The sequence below is a fragment of the Zalophus californianus genome, chromosome 9 (assembly GCF_009762305.2).
Source record: "Zalophus californianus isolate mZalCal1 chromosome 9, mZalCal1.pri.v2, whole genome shotgun sequence".
In the NCBI taxonomy this organism is placed as follows: Eukaryota; Metazoa; Chordata; class Mammalia; order Carnivora; family Otariidae; genus Zalophus; species Zalophus californianus.
The window spans coordinates 129,030,096-129,050,036 of record NC_045603.1 but is presented as its reverse complement, the minus strand read 5'-3'; the positions used below and the strand labels follow the sequence as shown (position 1 = coordinate 129,050,036).

Below are 19,941 nucleotides of genomic sequence, written 5' to 3'. Positions count from 1 at the left end.
AGTCCTTTGTTTCTGACCTAGGAGTCTTAACATCTACCAGAGTCCACGAAACTGTGGCCAACTAGCCTGTCACCTTGCAAGTAGGGTAAAATCTCAGCCTTTACACTTCTTGACACTGGGCGAGTCTTCTGTTGGTCTTGCTAAGATCGTGTTGCTGTTGTCATTTGGTGGTTCTGCTGAACAGCTGGGTGCTTTTAAGATGGCCTTACTCCCATGTCTGGCCGTTGATGCTGGGCCTCTCTTTCCATGAGGTCTCATCTCAGAAGAATACCCTTAGCTTCTTTACATAGGTGGCAGCATTCCAAACGTGAGAGTAGAGGCTGTAAAGGCTTCTGACACCTAGAATTACGTGGTGTCACTTGTGCTACATTTTGTTGGTCACGATGAGTCTTGAAGCCAGTTTAAATTAAAGGAATGGGGACATAAATGCCATTTTTTGGTGGGAAGAGTGGCAAAGTTGCCCACAGAGGAGCATGTCAGACTAGATGGGAAGAATTATTGTGGCCATCTTTGCTCATTGCCTGAGTCCACCGTTCACTGTGCTATGTACTTGGTGAGCCCTTACATTCTAGAGATGTATTTTTCAGTTTGGGAACATTTAAAAATACTGTGTCTTTGACAATTTTCTCTTATTTTCTGGTTTCTCTTTCTTGAACTCCTGTTATTTAGAAACTGGATCTTGTTGGAGTCTCTGAATTTTATTTCATTCTCTGTTGTTTATCTCTTCTTAATCTTTCTGGGAAATTTCCTTCATTTTGCCATTCGTTCTATTGAATTTTTTTAAAAAGATTTTATTTATTTGACACAGAGAAAGAGAGAGAGCACAAGCAGGGGGAGCAGCAGGCAGAGGGAGAGGGAGAAGCAGACTCCCCACGGAGCAGGGAGCCTGTCCCTGGGGCTTGGTCCCAGGACCCTGAGGATTCATGACCTGAGCGGAAGTCAGACACTTAATCCACTGAGCCCCCAGGTGCCCCTCTATTGAATTTTTATTTAATTAATTATTTATTTGAGAGAGAGAGAGAGCACAAGAGGGGGGAGGGTGAGAGGGAGAAGCAGACTCCCCGCCGAGCAGGGAGCCTGACGTGGGACTCAATCCCGGGACTCCAGGATCATGACCTGAGCCGAAGGCAGACGCTTAACCAGCTGAGCCACCCAGGCGCCCTCTGTTGAATTTTTAAATAGCAGCGACCATGTTTTCATTTCTGCAGGTTCAATCCTGTCCTCCATTCCTTCCTTTTCTTTCTTTCTTTCTTTCTTTCTTTCTTTTTTTCTTTCTTTCTTTCTTTTTTTCTTTCTTTCTTTCTTTCTTTCTTTCTTTCTTTCTTTCTTTCTTTCTTTCTTTCTTTCTTTCTTTCTTTTTCTTTCTTCTTTCTCTTTTCTTTCTTTCTTTCTTTCTTTCTTTCTTTCTTTCTTTTTCTTTTTTCTTTTCTTTTCTTTTCTTTTCTTTTCTTTTCTTTTCTTTTCTTTTCTTTTCTTTTCTTTCTCTCTCTCTCTCTCTCTATCTTTCTTTCTTTCTTGTCTTTGGAAAAAAAATCTTTTTAAAGTACGTTCCATGCCCAGCATGGAGCACAAGGTGGGGCTTGAACTCACGACCCTGAGATCAAGGCCTGAGCTGAGATCAAGAGTCAGATGCTTAACTGACTAAGCCACCCAGGCGCCCCTCCTCTGTTCCTTTCTTACAGCTTCCTGTTTTCCTCTCATGGATGCAGTATCTTCTTTTATCTTTTACCTTCTTTATCTTTTATCTTTATATTAATGATGTAAAAAAACATTTGTCATCTGGTCCCTTTATTGTCTATTTCTTACATATACCTTTTCTCTCTCCTTTTAAAAAACTATTTTTTTTTTCATCTTGGAGCCTTTCTTTAGTTTTCTAATGATTCTAGGCTTTTATTCATATTTAAGAGTGAGGACACACACGCTCAACACTCATACTCACTCACTATGTATCCAGGTGGGGCTTGCTGACTAAGAGTGCCAGCAATCAGCAGGTATTGATGGAAGTTTTCCAGATAATGCTGACCTGTAGGTCTGTCCACCTGGGTGGTTCACATTCTACAGAGAAGAATCTTGTAATCTCTGTGTCTTCTGGGAGCAGGGTGGGAGGAAGGGGACTGGTGACCTCGGTGTTAGTGTGATTTTCACATGGCTTCTTGTCATACTCTAGCATTTCACCCTCATTTTTCTTTGGGGCATTATGGACCTGAGTCCTTAGCCTCTTTGGTTCGTGGAGGAGGATTAGTTGTTAGGGTGTGCAGGGTGAGGAGGGCTGTGTATGTCTTACTGCCCCTTCTATGGACTTCACACAGGTCACTTGTTGGTAGCCCAGAGCTTCGGACTCATCATCTGTGTTAGGTCTAGGTTCTGCCTGTTGCTCTCTGGGTTATCCTCCTCAATGGCTTTCTGTTTCCCAAACTTTTATTGCTGTCTCTTTTCTGCAGTTGTCTCCTTTTTGGTCCTTTATTTCCTTGGGATTTTTTCTACCATTTTAATGGAGTTTCAAGAGGGAGCATAGGGATAGATAAATGCCCATGGTCAACCAGGAGCCTCTCTCTCCCTTTTTACAGTTTCTTGGTACAGATTCTATGCTAGTTCTTGTTCTGATTATTATTGTTTTCATTGATGTGGTGAGTTCTTCATAGGCCAATTATTTGTGGTTTAGTGTTGATGAGAGGGAATACTCTTGAGTGTTTTCAGCCTTTGTTTCCGCCCTAGACAATGAAGATTGTCTGCTAGATGGTCCTTTTCAACATGTGCTTCGCTCACAGGCTTCTTTATAGATAGCATGTCCGAGTTTTTCTTTCCCTCTTTCCCCCATACCTTTCTGTGGTGCCCGTCCAGATCCAGAGTAATTCTATTTTTTCCTCCATGGAAAGATTTTATTTCAACTTTTTCACTGAACATTTTCAAACACAATATGAGAGAGAACAGTATGATTAAACCCCACCTACCCATCATTCAGCTTACATCAATAATCAGGTTTGCTATTTTTGTCTCACTTCTCCCCTCCACATTTGGGGAGATGGGTATGGTGGAGTATTTTAGGTAAATCCTCCCCCTTCTTTTTTAAAGTAGGCTCCACACCCAGCATGGAGCCCAACACAGGGCTCGATCTCACAACCCTGAGATCATGACCTAAGCTGAAATCGAGTCGGATGCTCAACCAGCTGAGCCATCCATTCGCCCCAGTGATGGAGTATTTTAAGGTAACCATTATTTTTATTCAGGAACACGTTTTTTTTTTTTATTAACATATAATGTGTTACTAGTTTCAGGGGTACAGGTCTGTGATTCATCAGTCTTATACAATTCACAGTCATAGCACATACCCTCCCCAATGTCCATCACCCAGCCACCCCATCCCTCCCACCCCCCACCACTCCAGCAAACCTCAGGATCCAGGGTAGTTCTCGACACCAGCCCACATGCTCTGTTTTCACATGTAAGCAAAAGATTCTTGATTTTGCCTTTTGGGGGTATTCCAGCTCTTCGGTAGAACAGCTCTTTGGATGAATCCTTTTGGCTTCTTCATCTCACTTGATCTTCCTTGTCTGTGGCAGCTTTTCTCATATATTGGGATTCAGAGTTGTAGATGATTGCTCGTGTCCTCAGAGCTGGAGTTTGAGTTTTTCTTTTCCTTGGTTCTAGTGATTTCTGAGAAGAGGGCAGAAAGTGTTTCTTCTGCCGTCTCTTATTGGAAGTGTACTCATTAATTTTATATTAACTTTTATTAGTTTCTGTCTCAAAAAATGAACTTTTTAAAAAAATATTTTAATTAATTTATTTGAGAGAGAGCGACAGCATGAGTGGGATGGAGGGGCAGAGGGAGAGGGAGAAGCAACTCCCGCTGAGCAGGGAGCCTGACGTGGGGCTTGATTCCAGGACCCCGAGATCATGAACTGAAGGCAGATGCTTAACTAACTGAGCCCCCAGGTGTCCCTCAAAAAATGAACTTTTCCTAACCTCCAGTTCTGAGGCTTTTTTTTTCCCCATGTGTAGTCAATATACCTGAAATTATGACTACATACATGGTACTGAAGCATTTTTCTTGCTTAATTTTTGTTTTATTTTCTTCTAGGGAAGATCCACCAACACATTCTCAACCAGACAGTGATGATGAGGCAGAAGAAATACAGGTTGGTTCAAAAAAAATAATCCATTCTATAGACTATTGTAATTTAAATGATCCCTGAAATGGTTCTGATATTTACGTCTTAGCGTACATTTGGTAAAGTGAGAAATTACATGAAAACCACACTTTGACATGTAGTTTGTGTTCAGAAAGAGATGTCTTTCTCTTTTATGTACAATTTTTAGATAGAGCATTGCTTTTTGGAAGCCCGTACACTATCCACATTTAATATTTTGTTTCTTTTCCCTTCGTTCAGTGGTCGGATGATGAGAACACGGCTACACTTACGGTAAGAGCAGAGCCATGCCAGTGTGGGGACAGCCTCACACTGCCACATGAGGGGCTTCAGGGTTTCAGTACACATCTCTCTCAATTCCCTTCCACTCACTGTTTGAAATGTATGTTTCTCTGTTGGCTTTGATCTATTATTTTGAAAAATAACCTTAATCATTGTTTATAGGCAAACATGGCCTGCCCTTTTTTCCCTTTGATTTCAAAGGAAATATTTTAAGTGCATAGTTGGTGCTTTGCCTTGTTTCTGTTGAGCTCTGAAAAAAGTAATGAAGTCTAACATTGAACTTTGAGGTTCCCAGATATTTGGAACCTAAAAGTGAAATATGTAGTCACTTATTCAACTATATTTAAATGGCATAAAAATTACAGTTTCTTTCAAGTGAGAGTAGAGAAGTGTGTGGCTTTAACCAATACCTTATATAAAAATGTAGAAGTTGATTTGAGTGTATTATAGTCTTTCAGGTTAAGAATGCTGTTGTCTAATTCAACTTGAAATATATTTTTAATAATATTTTTAAAGGAATGAGTGCAGTAAAACATGTGTTTCTGAAAATACAGTAGATAAGAAGAAACTTCTTATACCTTGAGATAGAAAGGTTTTTATACAGTTCCCTCCAAATATACACAAGGCACAAGGGAAACTAGTTTTAGGGAAGGTTATAGTCGAATACAATTCTAAAGAAGATACTTCTGTTTATTTTAATGGAAGAGACCTGATATAAGAAAAGTAAGTGGCGATGCCTAAACCAATATATTTCCTGTATAAAAAGCATGCCAACATATACAGAAAGGGCAAGTTTCCATGGTTTATTTTACTCTGGATATCGTGCAAGTCAGTCACTCTCTGTTTCTGAAAATCCTGTTCAGTTAAACATGCATCTTAGTTATCTCCTATATTCAGGGCACTATAGTGGATTCTGAACAAAGATGAATTTGGTTTGATTCCTCCCATTAGGGAGTTTATAAACCAGGGAAGATGTCTCAGTTTGGGAGTAGATGACAGAGCTATCAGAACAGAGAACAGTTAGAACTGAGGTCATCTAGAAATGGGTAAAGGGACACATGATATTTGACCTGGACCCTAAAAGTGGTGAGGATTATCAGTGTCAACTCATGCTTTCTAATAGATGGCTAGATAGGGAAATTAGTAATTTATGTGTGTTTATCTACCATACTCCATTCACTAAGGACTGGGAGCAGTGATATGGTGACATCATGGTAGCAGTGAGCATACCCAGTGCCCTGATCTTGGTTTCTAGATACCTTCTCAACTAAAAGGAATTGAAGCTCCTTGGAGAAAGTCAGCGCTGTGGGTAGGAAAGTGAAGATGAACTTGTGACAGCTTGTGTCAGAAAGTAAGAATGAGGTAGACATGACAGAAAGGACACAGACGCCAGCTCAGATGGGTTCCCGCTGGCCAAATAGCTGAGTGTCAAAACAGGGATATTAGTAGAGTATAGCCATTTGCTAAGATCAGTGGTCTGTGATCCCATACTGACAAATAAATGGCTATATTCAATAAATGGGAGCAGAAAGGAAAGCCCTTTATAGTAGTAAAGGCACCAGCTCACAAATGTAGAAGGAATTACAGAATTGGAAATCACCATTTGGCAACCGTCACAGTAATAATTGATGGAATAGATGTTAAAACTCGTGGGTGAGTATTTGATGAGAAAGAGGATGCTTGAATATTCTCAAGGTATTTCCACCAAAATTACTTCTTTATAAAGACGAAAATAGTAAGTTTACAGTGTAAGGACCTGGTAGCCAAGTGATCAAAGTTAACCTTGCCAGTGATGGGACAGACCTACATTGTGTACCTCCTGATACCTCCTGATGATGCACTAAGAAGGACACATCACCTGCCAAACATGCATAACCTAAATCTAATGATGAGGAAACCTCCAGCAAATGCAATTTTTTGGAAATTACACAGAATAACTGCCAGTACTCTTCAAAAATGTCAAGGTCATGAAAGATAAAAGACAACAGAAGGAAGCACTGGTACAGATTAAAGATTGCACAGATGTGACAGCTAAATGCAGTGGTGCGATTCTAGACTGGAGCCTCAGTCAGAAAGAAAGGTTTTTCTTCTATAAAAGACATTGGGAAAATGGGTACATTTTGAATAAGATCTGTAAATGAGATAATGGTATTCTATCAGTGTTAGCTCCCTGACTTTGATAATTTTGCTAGGTTCTGTAAAAGAATGTTACTGCTCTTTTAGGAAACATACTGAAGTATTTGGGGGTAAAAGGGCATCATGACTTCTACATACTTTAAGAATGTAAGAAAAAAATTGTTTTATATGTGCATATATGTAAATAAATGCACACATCTGCATAGATCTGTAAGAGAGAGAGTTTGGGGATGGGGAGAGATAAAACAAACGTGATAAACGCCTGGCTGAGGAGTATATGGAAATTCTTATTACTCTTCTTTTAATGCTTCTTAAAGTCTGAAATTATTTCAAAATAAAAAGTTACTAAAGTGATTTGGGTTTCGCTGGGTGGAACTAGATGTTGTTGAGCAGGGGAACATTCATGGCAGAAGACTCTTAGTAAGGAATGTGGGCCAAGGCCCAACGAGGGAAATATAAGCTTTGATGAGTGGTAATAGTCCGTTGATCTAGATACAGAAACACGGAATTAAAAATGGGAAAACTCAGTTGAGGGGGGTAAATCTCAAAAGTGAGAGCAGTTTGCTAAAAGTATACATATCAGTGACAGCAGTTATGTTAAATTTTTAAAATGCTATAATTAATGGACAGGCATGTATTATTACTAAGTATAAATCATGATTCTGGAAGAATACGCCCAAGTCTGTAATGCTGGTTGCCTTTGGGGAGGGGAAGGGTTAGGATTAGGGAAGAGAGTAAGGAGGTAAGAAGCTTCATTTATATTGTAACCTTGTTCCCTTAAGAAATTTAAGTCGGGCGCCTGGGGGGCTCAGTTGGTTGGGCGACTGCCTTCGGCTCAGGTCACGATCCTGGAGTCCCGGGATCGAGTCCTGCGTCGGGCTCCCTGCTTGGCGGGGAGCCTGCTTCTCCCTCTGACCCTCTCCCCTCTCATGTGCTCGCTCTCTCATTCTCGCTCTCTCAAATAAATAAATCTTTAAAAAAAAAAGAAAGAAATTTAAAAGTCTGGGTTAAGTATACCAAATTGTTGAGTGTATGGATCCAGGAACACAGGTGTATATATTTTTTTTATATTTTAAATATTTCGTAATAAAAAAAAATGGCTATGGTAGGTGTAGTTGGAAAGACAGGAGGGTTTGGATCACAGAAAGTCCCCAGATATGATAAAAAATGTAGATTTTATCAGTCACAACAGGAACCTTTTCCTGGAAAACTGAGGTATATTGCATATTTGAATCAACTCCTTGAGCTATGAGCTTAAAAGAATTCTATTAGTTAAATCTGTTGAAAGGTAATTCTCAGAAAAAAGGTAGAATCATGACTCCATATTGATATAAAACTGTAACACATGTTGAAGGTTTTATTTAACTCATGGGGGATCTAGGCAGATGTTTTAACTGGTTCCAAAGAGAATCCAAAGGACAGACACATTTATAGATTAGAAATACTGCAATGAATACATAAATGAGGCAGAATTGGTTTTGCCTCCCTCAAGGGTATGTGTCGGGGGAAGACAGCTGGCTCTCTGTCAGGCAGGATAGAATTTTTATGTCCATAGAAATACTTTACTTTTCATTGTTATTACTTAACCTACAGTTTGCCAAGTTATAAAACAGCTCATAGACCTAGCTAGAATCAGATAATCCAGAGGGTATGCTGTAGGTAGATAATACATAGTCTTTCACAGAAGCACACATTTTTCTCCACAATACATAAACTTCTTATAATTTAAATTTGTTTTAGGATCCTTATAGCAGGATTTCCTGAAGTTGAATAATTTGAGGATTTGAGGTAATCTGTCACTTCTCAAAATATAATACATAAATACAAAGCAATGTGAAATTTTATGGGTTGGTAAAATTAAATTGTTTTCTTTGAAGAATGAATCCTTTCATGTTGTAAAATTTGTATGACTACACCATTCATCGAAAATATTGCAAATGCAGATTTTAGTTAAGTGTCTTTATGCATAGAACCCTAGCTGAGCCACATCAGTAACTTCAGTGGATCATAAGGAAATTATTGGCTTAACATAGATCATAATTCCTTCTCATGGGGAGAGGCAAATCGTTGATAAAGGACTCAGGCTGTTACTCATTTTGGAAGCCTCTCAGAATGGCTCCTGTTTGATTTCCTGTGTCTAAGCTGACAGTGTCACATGGAAGATGGACACGGTGGCAGATACTAAAGATGCTGCCAACCTGTCTAGAGATCATAGACATCTGTAGCAGAAAGGAAGGGGGTCCAGTCCAGTCTGCTGTGATCTCTCCCTCCTTTACTCACTAGCTTACTGCTTAAAGCTGGTTTCTAGTTTGGAGGATAGGTCACCTTTTGTTTTAAACTGACGTTTTTTGGTCTGTTTCCCAGACTTTTTTTTTTAAGATTTTTTATTTACTTGACTTACTTGACAGAGGGAGAGAGAGAACACACAAGCAGGGGGAACAGCAGAGAGAGAGAGAAGCAGGCTTTCCATTGAGCAGGGAGCCTGATGCGGGGCTCCATCCCAGGACCCTGAGATCGTGACCTGAGCTTAAAAGGCAGACGCTCAACTGACTGAGCCACCGAGGTGCTCCTGTTTCCCAGACTCTTAACAGAGTTTTTTTTTTTTTTTTTTTAAAGGGGAAAGGCCTTTTTTTTTTTTAAAGATTTTATTTATTTATTTGACAGACACAGCGAGAGAGGGAACACAATCAGGAGGAGTGGGAGAGGGAGAAGCAGGCTTCCCGCAGAGCAGGGAGCCCGATGTGGGGCTCGATCCCAGGACCCTGGGATCATGACCTGAGCCGAAGGCAGACGCTTAACGACTGAGCCACCCAGGCGCCCCTTAACACAGTTTTCTTTCCGTTGTAACTGGATTAGATTAAGGGGGTCAACAGAAGCCATTTGGTATATTTTTGCAGTGTGTAGTTTGGCTCATTCTAGACCTAGTCTAACTCTTTTGCCCCTATGGAAGAACTTGTCATTACTGGACTTTTTCAAAATTTGCAGTTGCCCAGTAGGGGGCGGCAGATATAAAGGGATAACGTGACTGTAGCAAACCTGTTAATATTTTTGTATTCTGCCCCTTGCAGGCTACACTTCCGATTCTCTTAGTCCCCTTTTCTCTGATAATGTTCATGGGCTCCTTAGCTAGGGACATAAGACTCACAGAAGAGTGCAGAAGAGTGTTTCTTCACACTATTTCTCTTTACTTCCTGGTTGAAATGACACTTAGGACGTTTTGGTTACTTGCATATATAAACTGTGCATTTTAAAATCAATCAGAAAGGAAAGAACATTTTAACTGCAGCACCATCCTATTTTTGAGTTTTGTTTATATTAAAACTTGTCTGGAAATAGCAGTGTTTAAATACAGTTGAGCACATCATTTATTTCTCATTCTCCTGAAGGCTTTTGGGGATATGTCCAAGAATCTTTTCCTCTAGATAGAAAGGCTTCTGGCCCTTTAAATGTGAGGTGATATTTCGGAGCGTTGGAATATGGGTATAGGAGACATTCCGTCTGTCTTTTCACTTAATAACTGTTGGTTCTTTAGATGTCCAGAGAACCATTCAGTCCTTCCTCACATCCCCAGATGCCTCGTGACATCTGTCTTTTAAGCTTCCTGGGTTTTGATTGTTTTTGGAAAGTACCGTTTGGGCACTTGTTATTTTTTTCCCTTTCTGGCAAATATTTGATCATTGATTTTATTTAGCTCCAGTTCAGAAATTCTGATAGTAATTTGTATTCTAACTTATTTTTAACATGCTTAATTGTTTAACCTTGAGATTTTGATCTTGTTTTCTGTATTTATTGTGATGTTATCAACCTGTCTAAATGATTTCTCCTTTCTCTCTGTAGGCACCGGAATTTCCCGAGTTCACCACGAAAGTCCAAGAAGCTATCAATTCCCTGGGGGGCAGTGTATTTCCTAAGCTTAACTGGAGTGCCCCAAGGGTAGGAACACATCAGTAAATCTCTCACTGTTTGAATATTCTTTGTTTTGCTATTCGTTTCTTTTTATATGCCCACAGAAGACCTAGAATTTTATTCCTAATTCTAGGGAAAACACTGTGGCATTTATTTTTATTTTCCCCCTCCTACTTTCCTGATTTTGCAGTTTCCCGAGTCTATAAAATACTATATATTTTGCTAAAAGACCGTTGTAACCTCTTGTGTTGCTGATCGTGCTAGAATCAGAGGAAGGTCATTCTCTGCCCCTTTCAAAACTTCAGCTGTTCAGTGTAACAGAAATTTTTCTCTATTGAAAAATAATGAAAATTAAAATGTCACAGGACCTAGACATAGAGCCATTCGGGAAATCAGCTGACATTTTCTTAAATTGTGTTTTATCATTACGACATTGCATTGACAAGATTTTTTTTTTACGTCAAGGTCTATGGAAAAATTCGCTCTTTTTTCTAATCCAGTAGGAAACCACGATGGCAGCAAAGTTCGCTTAAGGAATCAAAGACTTCCTTGCATTTTCAAAAGCATCCCGTGTGCCTTTCTTTTCTTATTCTAAGACGAACGACAAGTTGTACCTAATCTGTCCTTTATTTTTACTGATTAAAATTAGTTCCACATTTACATCGTTTACATTTTTAAAAGAGCTGGACTCTTGCTCCCCACACCAGCAGGTCCTGACACGTCCTTGGCTTCCCCATTGCTCACTCCCCGGAGGCAGCTGCTGCCCCTGTTGCAGTTCATCCTTGGGTTATGTTCCTCCCCCGCTCCGTCCTTTGGCTGTCCGTGTTCGCTGTTGCCGCCCCCTCCGGGACGAGGTTCTGTCCTCTCACCTCCCGCTCCCGCTGCTTTATATTCCACTCTCATTCGAGTACCGTCCTGTTTCGCTTAGGTCAGGACGCAGTGTTTCTGCTACTCTGGTAACGCAGATACTCTGTGCACCTTGGATGGATACCGTACAGGATGACTTAGCGTCCTCGTTCACCCTTTTGCCTTCCCTGGAGTTCATGGTTTTCTGTGCATCTGCTGTTGCTTCAGTGGAATTAAATCTCTGGCCAGTGTGCCATTCTCAACCAGAAGTTCATCATCTTTTTCACTGGGAGAAATTGTAAAAATTATTATAAAGAAGTTATTAAAACTCATTTTTAGTTTGTATATGAGCAGTAATTTGAATCATTTCTTACTGCTGAGCTGGGCTGGGGCTTTCCACTTACGAATGGTAGATTATTTGTGGTTTGAAGTTACTCATTTGTTCATTTATATTTTATTTTTGTGTGCCTGCCAGGTGCCACGGCTGTCTTTCATGTGTGGATAATTACGTAGTTTTTTGCAATCGTTTGTTTTCTCAAAGTTAGATTACTGCCCTGTGTCTGATCTGTGGAAGAAGTATGTTTAATAAATGACTTAATTATTCTGTCATTTTGAGGTGTGTTTTGCCAAGCTTTGTGCCTGGTGTGCCTGCTCTTCTTACCTGTTTTTGGTAGGAGACATTCACCACTGAAAGCTGCAGTGGTTCAGAATCTCTCATCTCCTCTGTCCCTGATTTGGTAGACATGGGTCTGAACTGCTCCAGTCCTCACACTACAGGTGTCCCGGCTGTCACTACCCAGGAGCAAGAAGAGAGAAAGGATCTCCTTTTTCTTGGAAAGTAGCTGGTCAGGCTCTTTCTTTGCATCTTGACTTTTTAGCTGAAGTGTCAGCGCTTCTTATATGGTCTTCACCCCTCTTTCATCATCAGTAAGACAAACACGGGGAAGTGCTTGGGCCTGAGTGGGAAGGTGAGGGCCTTAACGGCTCAGTGTTCATAACCCAGCATGCAACATGCAGTGGCCCTGCGCTCGGTCGTTCCGAAGTGTGATTTGACATTGAACGGTATAGCTAAAATGTCTCACCTGAACTTTTTCTTTGAAAGTAGTGTGCATTATCAGTTTTGTATATAGGCCTGAGCCTCATTCATAGCAACCGACTTGAAATATATGCTAAATTGCGTGTGCTTTATTATCATTATTTAGGATGCATACTGGATAGCAATGAACAGTTCTCTGAAATGTAAAACCCTCAGCGACATCTTTCTGTTGTTCAAGAGTTCTGATTTCATCACTCATGACTTCACTCAGCCGTAAGTATGTCTCTTGATCTCCCATGTCAGTAGTTTCTGTACTTAGGAGAGTTTTGCTGAAGATGAAATCCCATTACTTCTAGTACCGTTAAAAACAATAGTTCCGGGGCACCTGGGTGGCTCAGTCAGTTAAGCGTCTGACTTCAGCTCACGTCCGGCGATCGAGCCCCATGTCCGGCTCCCTGCTCAGCAGGGAGCCTGCTTCTCCCTCTCCCTCTGCCCCTCCATCCCACTTGTGCTCTCTCTCTCTCAAATCTTAAAAGAAAAACAAACCAACAACACAACAGCAGTTCCATATAACAAGACCTATTAAAGCAGACCTTTCTTTTCCTTTGATAGTAAATGAATATTCGTAAATATCAAGGGCTTTCTTTGTATCTGCCTATTAATTTGGTGATTTTTTTTCTCATGTAAAATCAGTATATGCTTATCATAGAAAAACAAAATTAAGAATTTGAGCTAAACAAAAACAGGAAATGTAGAAGCACCCATGATCTCACTACAGTTGGTTTTATGTAGTTTCAGAATTCTTTCTGTGCATACGTATAATATAAATACACCTGTCTCTAACCATATTGTGATATTTTAAGACAAAAATGGGGTCCTGTAGTTCATATTCATTAGTAGTCTGCAGTATATAGCTAATATCTTTATGTGTATTAAATATGCATTAAATACTTATATGCATCATTGTTTAAAATTACTTTAATGGTATTCCACTGGATAGCTACACCATGATTTGTTTGATCAGCCTTCTATTTTTATATAGTCCTACAGTGAATATCCCGAGCTAAATTTTTGTGCATGTTCCTAATTTTTTTCTCAGCATACATTTCAGGAAGGGGAATTGCTGTTTTCCTTTCTTTGCCAGTTACTCTTTAGCTAAAGAACTCATAGGCAGGTAACCTACTTGCACTCTTGACCTGCCGGTGAGCTCTTTATGCTCTCTTGTTCTGTCATTAAATAGGTATTCTTCTAGATTTCCCATCTTACCCATCATAAACAAACCAGTTATCACACTTAAACTAATATTTAAACTGATTTCTAAAGCATATCACAAAATCCAGCAACTAAGCAGGTGAATAGGGGTGCAAATACTGTGTACACATACCACTTCTTCCCCATCCGTCCATGGAGTCTGCCCTGCCCATTCACCCCATTTCAGCTTCAGATCCTTTTTTGAAGAGAAGCCTGGCACAAAAAAATAAATTCACTGCATGTCAGTTGTGCACCTAGTCTTTTGCCTCTGAGTTGTGTAGCGTGGCCATTGTTTTTAGTATTATAAGAATGAAGGGAATGAAGTTTGGTGATAATAAATGAGTCTGGTTAAATTGTAAGTTTATTATAAAAGGAGTTTACCAGTATTGATATTTCTGGTTCATTTACAGAGTAAAGCTTTATATTGTTTTGGTATTTCATTGTCCTCCACCTTTTGTGGTCACGTTGGCACAGATGTTACTAGGTGTTTGGCGGCCCCTGTTGTTGTAATAATGCTGTGGCATTTCTCTTCTAGGAGAGGCCCTCTGATTCGAGGAAGTAGTCGCTGTCTTCTTTGTCCATTATAAAGCTTTTAAATACCTAATGCTTTAAATAAAGAGGTCTTAAAATATATTACATTAAAAATGCTCTGTACCTGTTATTTCATCAGATAGGGGTTTCCATGTACCTTTAACACTAGGTGCAGTGAGAGTACGAGGACATCTTTTCCTTCACAAAAATTACTCTAAGTCACTTTTAATTCTCTGTGGCTGATGTTTTTTTTAAACCATCTTTGTGGCTTGGTGGACTGCTGCTGCTCCCCAGCCCACCTCTCCCTCTTCGTGGTGTGTGAATCTAACGCAAGTCCAGTAGAAGGTCAAAATAGCAGTCAGCTATTTTGGCCTTTTGTGCTCTTTGACTTTTGCATGGGAGGGAAGTTAAGTCAGCAAGTGAATTTGAGGCCTGGGATTAAGAGTGTTTACTCACAGAATACCATGCTTCTCCTAGTCTAAATAATTGGGAGTTGGCAGGAACAAACCCCAAGTACCGAGCTTGCGGCCTTTCAGCTGGGCGGCTCTAATTAGTCACCCCCTTCTGGAAGTATTTGTCGGTAGGAGGCTGCAGAACTGTAAGTCTTGTCACTGTAAAAATCTGTATTGATGGGATCTTTGGCGAAAGATGAACTTTTGTTGCATAGGCCTTTAAGGACCCCTGAAAGATTAAATTTGGAGTGTAATCCTTTAAATTAGACAGGATTGTGTCAGTAATTTAATCTCTTTCCTTCTATAGGCTAGAAAATTGAGGCCTAAATCTGCTTGGTTGTTTGTTCCCACAAACTAGTTAGTAGAACCAAAACCAGAATATAATTTCAGTAATGCCATTCTAAATGGTTTCTGTATTTTCACTTAGTAAAGTCATAAATTCCTCCTTTTAAAAATGCTTCAAATTAAAATACAGAATATCATAAAGAATTTAATTTTGTAAGAATTTATTATATAATAAAAATAGTATAAATAAAAACAATAAGTATAAATGTAGAATGTAAAAAGACATGGAGTTATATAATTATCTGTGATATGTATAAGATTATATAATATTATAAAAGTGACATTATATTGTTTATACTATTTTGGGGCTTACCTCAAAAAAAGAAAGATATTCCAGTCAGGATTGCAAGATAACAGAAGGCCAACTAAAAGTAATTTACACAGGGGCACCTGTGTGGCTCATTCGTTAAGCGTCTGCCTTCGGCTCAGGTCATGATCCCAGGGTCCTGGGATTGAGCGCCCCATCGGGCTCCCTGCTCGGTGGGAAGCCTGCTTCTCCCTCTCCCACTCCCCCTGGTTATGTTCCCTCTCTCTCTGTGTCTGTCTGTCAAATAAATAAATAAAATCTTTAAAAAAAAAGCATTTTACACATACAGAGTTTTAAAAAGTATATTATTTAACAGGCACTCTAGAGCATGGGTATTTCTGGGGTTAATTGAGTTGCTCCTCAAGGTCTCCACGGAGCCAGGCTCTTCCAGTTTTTCCCCTGTGCTCATGCTTGGCTTACTGATGTGGTATTTGGGATTATCGCCCACTGGTTTCAAGATTGATGCTACAGTTCTGGGCATCACGTGAAGACATGACCGTATCTGAACCAAAAATAGAAGGGGTGGTGTGTTTCCTCTCACTCCTCTCTGGATGTGAGCAAGTAAAGCATTCTGGAAGCTTCCCAGGAGACTTCTGTAGGCTCATTGGTCATACAGAGACCCAGCCTAATCCAGCAGTTGGCAGAGGGAACAGAATTGCAATGACTGGTTTAGACCAGGGCTGTCAGACGTTAGCACGCATCAGGATCATCTAAAGAGTTTGATGAAACACAGATTGCTGGTCCCCTCCCCAAAGTTCTGGTTCAGTAAGCTGGGAGTGGGGCCCAAGAATATAATTTCGAAGAAGTTCCCAGGTTATCCTGATGATGCTTGTGCAGGCCCACGCCTTGAGGACTGCTTGGATTAAGCCAACACACGCATCCCTGGGATGCAGAATACAAGTGCTACCTGATCCAGCAGTCACAACTGTGTTAGCAAGGATGAAGGTTGGGAATAGCTCGAGGGAGACAAGCTGTACTCTGTCACAGTTGTAAGCTGATACAGAGTATTAAGTACTCTTATTTTTCCTGTTCCTCAACTGGTTATTGTACATAGGAAGCTTTAAAAAGTGGAAGTTGCACTATGACACATTTAACACAGTCTGTCTGCACTAGATTCACTGAGCAAACTATTTGCCCAGATAGAAACATTTTATGTCGTTAGACTTGTTGAGTCTCAAGGCTGCTTTCAGTAATTATTTTATTGATTAAGTGTCACTTCAGTCAGCCAAGGCAAGAAAATAATATCTAGTATTCAATTGGCACTTGGAAGATAGGGCTGAGCGAGTGAAAAAATTAATCCATTAAGTGTTTCTCTGAGGGATTTGTCACCCACAAGATAGATTTGATTAGAGGTCAGGAAATTTCACTTGTCTTAGTAATTTAACTCAGCTATGCTTGACGTAATTTGTATGCATTCTTAAGATTATCACGAAACTGGTTATTAATCCTAAAATTCAGCAAGTAGTCTCAGGAGTGAAATTTTGTGTGTTAAGTTGGACCTGGTAGAATCTTTACCTTGTGATTAATGAGATGACACTTTCTCTGCTGTAGATTGTTTTAATTTTAGATAGCATATTTTATCTCTTTTTGAAGAAGAATTCTATGAAAATTCAGATGAACGTACCCAATGATCCTTAGTTCAGTATCGTTTTACTTTTATCTTTGTTTTTCCACCACCAGTGAAATCTGGAATGGAATCTGCACCAGTACCTTAACCTGGTTCTCTTGGTTCCTCATGAACAATATTCTACACCACCAGAACTTTGACGCTTAAGGTTCCATGGTTCTGCATTTGGTTTTTCTTGCCCATAATTTACACTTTTTCTTATACTTAGTAAGTGTTTACAGTGAGGTATAATGTAACCTTCCAACTTTTAAAAAAAGCTTACCAATCAGACTTGTGCCCTAGTAAATATCTAGGGTGGTATGCCACTTTAAAACATTAGTTATTGTGTTTACAGCCACTTCAGAAAGCTTTAATAAAGATGTTTTCTCACTACTTATAAAAATGGTGAAATTGTAATCTCAGCCAATGGACTTAGGTAATATCTAAGTTGCCTAGAGTAAATTCACGTAGGTATTATTCTCAGAGTGTGCCAATAGTGTGATTCTCCTTCCCCCACTCCTGCCATGTGACTGGCCCAAATTAGAGGCCCAGCTCATATCCTGTGAGTAGGTAATTGTAAATCTGTACGTCCAGTGCCAGAATCTCACCCCTTAGCCCCAACACATAGGATTCATCTTCAACTTAAAAGTTTTCCACTAGCAGGGCACCTGGGTGGCTCAGGTGTTAAGTGTCTGCCTTCGGCTCAGGTCATGATCCCGGGGTCCTGGGATCGAGCCCCGCATCGGGCTCCCTGCTCGGCGGGAAGCCTGCTTCTCCCTCTCCCACTCCCCCTGCTTGTGTCCCCTCTCTTGCTGTGTCTCTCTCTGTCAAATAAATAAATAAAATCTTAAAAAAAAAAAAAGTTTTCCATTAGCATAGTCTCTGTTTTCATCTCCATCTAGCTCTTTCTTGTAGTCTGTTTCTGAATTGTAGCACAGCCCAGCACAGTACAGGCACATGTACCCTTCTCTGGTCCTCTCCTCCTTTCCTTGTAACAAAGCAGGGGACATATTCCACCTCATCTGTATCCTAGAGTACATCCATATTTTCCTGATTGTGTTCCCCTCTGTTCCACACACCCACATCCTTATCATTGAATGTATTACATTTGTTCTCTTTCGGTGTGTGAAATATTTGGAACAGCATGATAAAAACATGTTGATCACAGTTATGAAGTTCACAGAAAAAAGTATGTCAATCTTAAGACATGGTTTAGGGCATAACGAATAGGTCTGTTTATGCTAAGACCTCGTGGCTGACAGGAAATGCAATCTTGTTGAAGCTGAGGGAATAATTTGGGCAGTACCTTGAATAGAAATGAAAGAAAAAAGATGGCCTTCCTGCCTGCCAGTGATCAGTGCTGGCTGAGCACAGTCCTTGCAGTTTGGGGCTAAGACTTTTTTTTCCTTTCTTTTCTCTTTAAAAATTTGGATCTGGAACATTACTCTCAAAAATTCCTATTAACTGGCTAATTTCAAAATGTTTTAAAAATGCACTGGTATAATTTGATAGTAGCTTTCATCGGGATAGACTTTTGGGTTTTGTTGGTTTTTTTCCAAAATAAAATCTTTACTATTTTTGTACCTGAGAATTTCTTTTAGTTTGTAATTTCCATTGTGGATAATGTAACATTCATCATTTAATAACATTTGTGTATATTTGGAGTTTTAATGGCTAGCTAGAGGAACTATAATTATAATTCAATATAGGAGTCTCCTTTCTCTCCGGACTGTAAAGCAGTGACTTTGATTTAATACTACTTTCTGTTGTTACCTTGTTGAAAATTTCAAAGAAATCTTCCCAAGTTATAATAAAATACTTAACCAGGAAAAAAAATTTAGAAGTGGGATTTAAACACAGACATACACACAGACACACATACACAATAAGCTCCTAAGTGTACATGAAAATGATTAGTAGGTACTAATTATAGCTAGTACTGTTCAGGTTGGCAGAGATGTTCAAATGAGATTCAGAATGTTCTTGTTTGTAATTATGAAAGATCTTTAAGAAACTGATCATTAGTTTTTGGTTTTAGCTAAGTAGCAGGCTAAGGTAACTTGAAAAATCTTTTGTTACAAATTACCTAGAGATGCTGGGTAAAATATAAACGATAGCACAGAAATTTAAATGCATAGCTGAATTCACAGAAACCAAAGGTAAATCCCAGATGCAAGAAATGGAAAAGAGGATGGAAAATCAGAGGGTTAGGTAGGTAAACCTTTTAGGGGTCATTATCAGAGCTGATAAGGGGCATAGCTTTTAATCCCTTTATGGGACTGGAGGCCAAGCATTAAGCCAAAATAAAGTGAGGATTTGGAAAAGAGACCGTTTTTTGCTCCTTCAGTAAAGGGTGAACAAGAAAAAAAATTCATCCATTGGCACAGAGACAGGGAAGCAGGACTGAAACCCCTTGGCTTTGGGTTTTTCATTTTAAAAAGCTGAAACCTCAGGCCTATATCTCATTATGAACTTTGGAAAACAGAATTTGAACCACCTGCCTGTTGGAGAGCTCCCATTAACTAAGAAATTAATGTAAAATCAGTCCTCCAGTCATTTTTACCCTTGAGACACCGAGAAGGTGCAAATACAAAGGGCTCTGGGAAGACTCCACAACCCAGGCCTTGTGGGACCCCCAGAGAAATGAGCCACCAAATAGGCGCTCATGTAGAAATAACAAGACCATGAGAAAACAGTACGTCATGCCTCAAGGTGAGACAGCAGACGAGAGGAGGAAGTAGAGCTGTATGAATTTAAAATAACAGAAGTCTCAAAGATAATATAAAGGAAGTGCTTTAATTAAACTCATAAAGAGAATGGAGACTCTTAGAACAAGTTTTAGGTCCATTAATTTATATATAAGGATTGTAAAAATTCCAGTGTTGTCAGTACCCTGATTATCTTACTCATTTTTGCTTTTTAAACCTACCTTTTCCAGAATGTAAATGGAACCTAAATATTCACACACAGCGTTCTTTGCAGTATTTCAGCTGAGCTCTTGAAAATGCTATTATTGACCTTTACATTCAGGCTTAACTAGTTGGCTCTGCACTCTTCTCTTGCAAGAACTGTACCGGGCCATCTGGTTAATCATC

General features: G+C 39.7%; 1 protein-coding gene across 1 annotated transcript in view; it reads left to right on the top strand.

The window, feature by feature from the left end:
* The window catches only part of CDC123 (cell division cycle 123), a 57,164-nt gene that overhangs the window by 15,063 nt on the left and 22,160 nt on the right, over positions 1-19,941 (top strand). The window contains exons 3-6 of the mRNA XM_027592071.1: positions 4,079-4,136; positions 4,389-4,421; positions 10,404-10,499; positions 12,521-12,627. Of these exons, the coding sequence (XP_027447872.1) occupies positions 4,079-4,136; positions 4,389-4,421; positions 10,404-10,499; positions 12,521-12,627 (294 nt within the window). The remainder of the gene's footprint in view (positions 1-4,078; positions 4,137-4,388; positions 4,422-10,403; positions 10,500-12,520; positions 12,628-19,941) is intronic.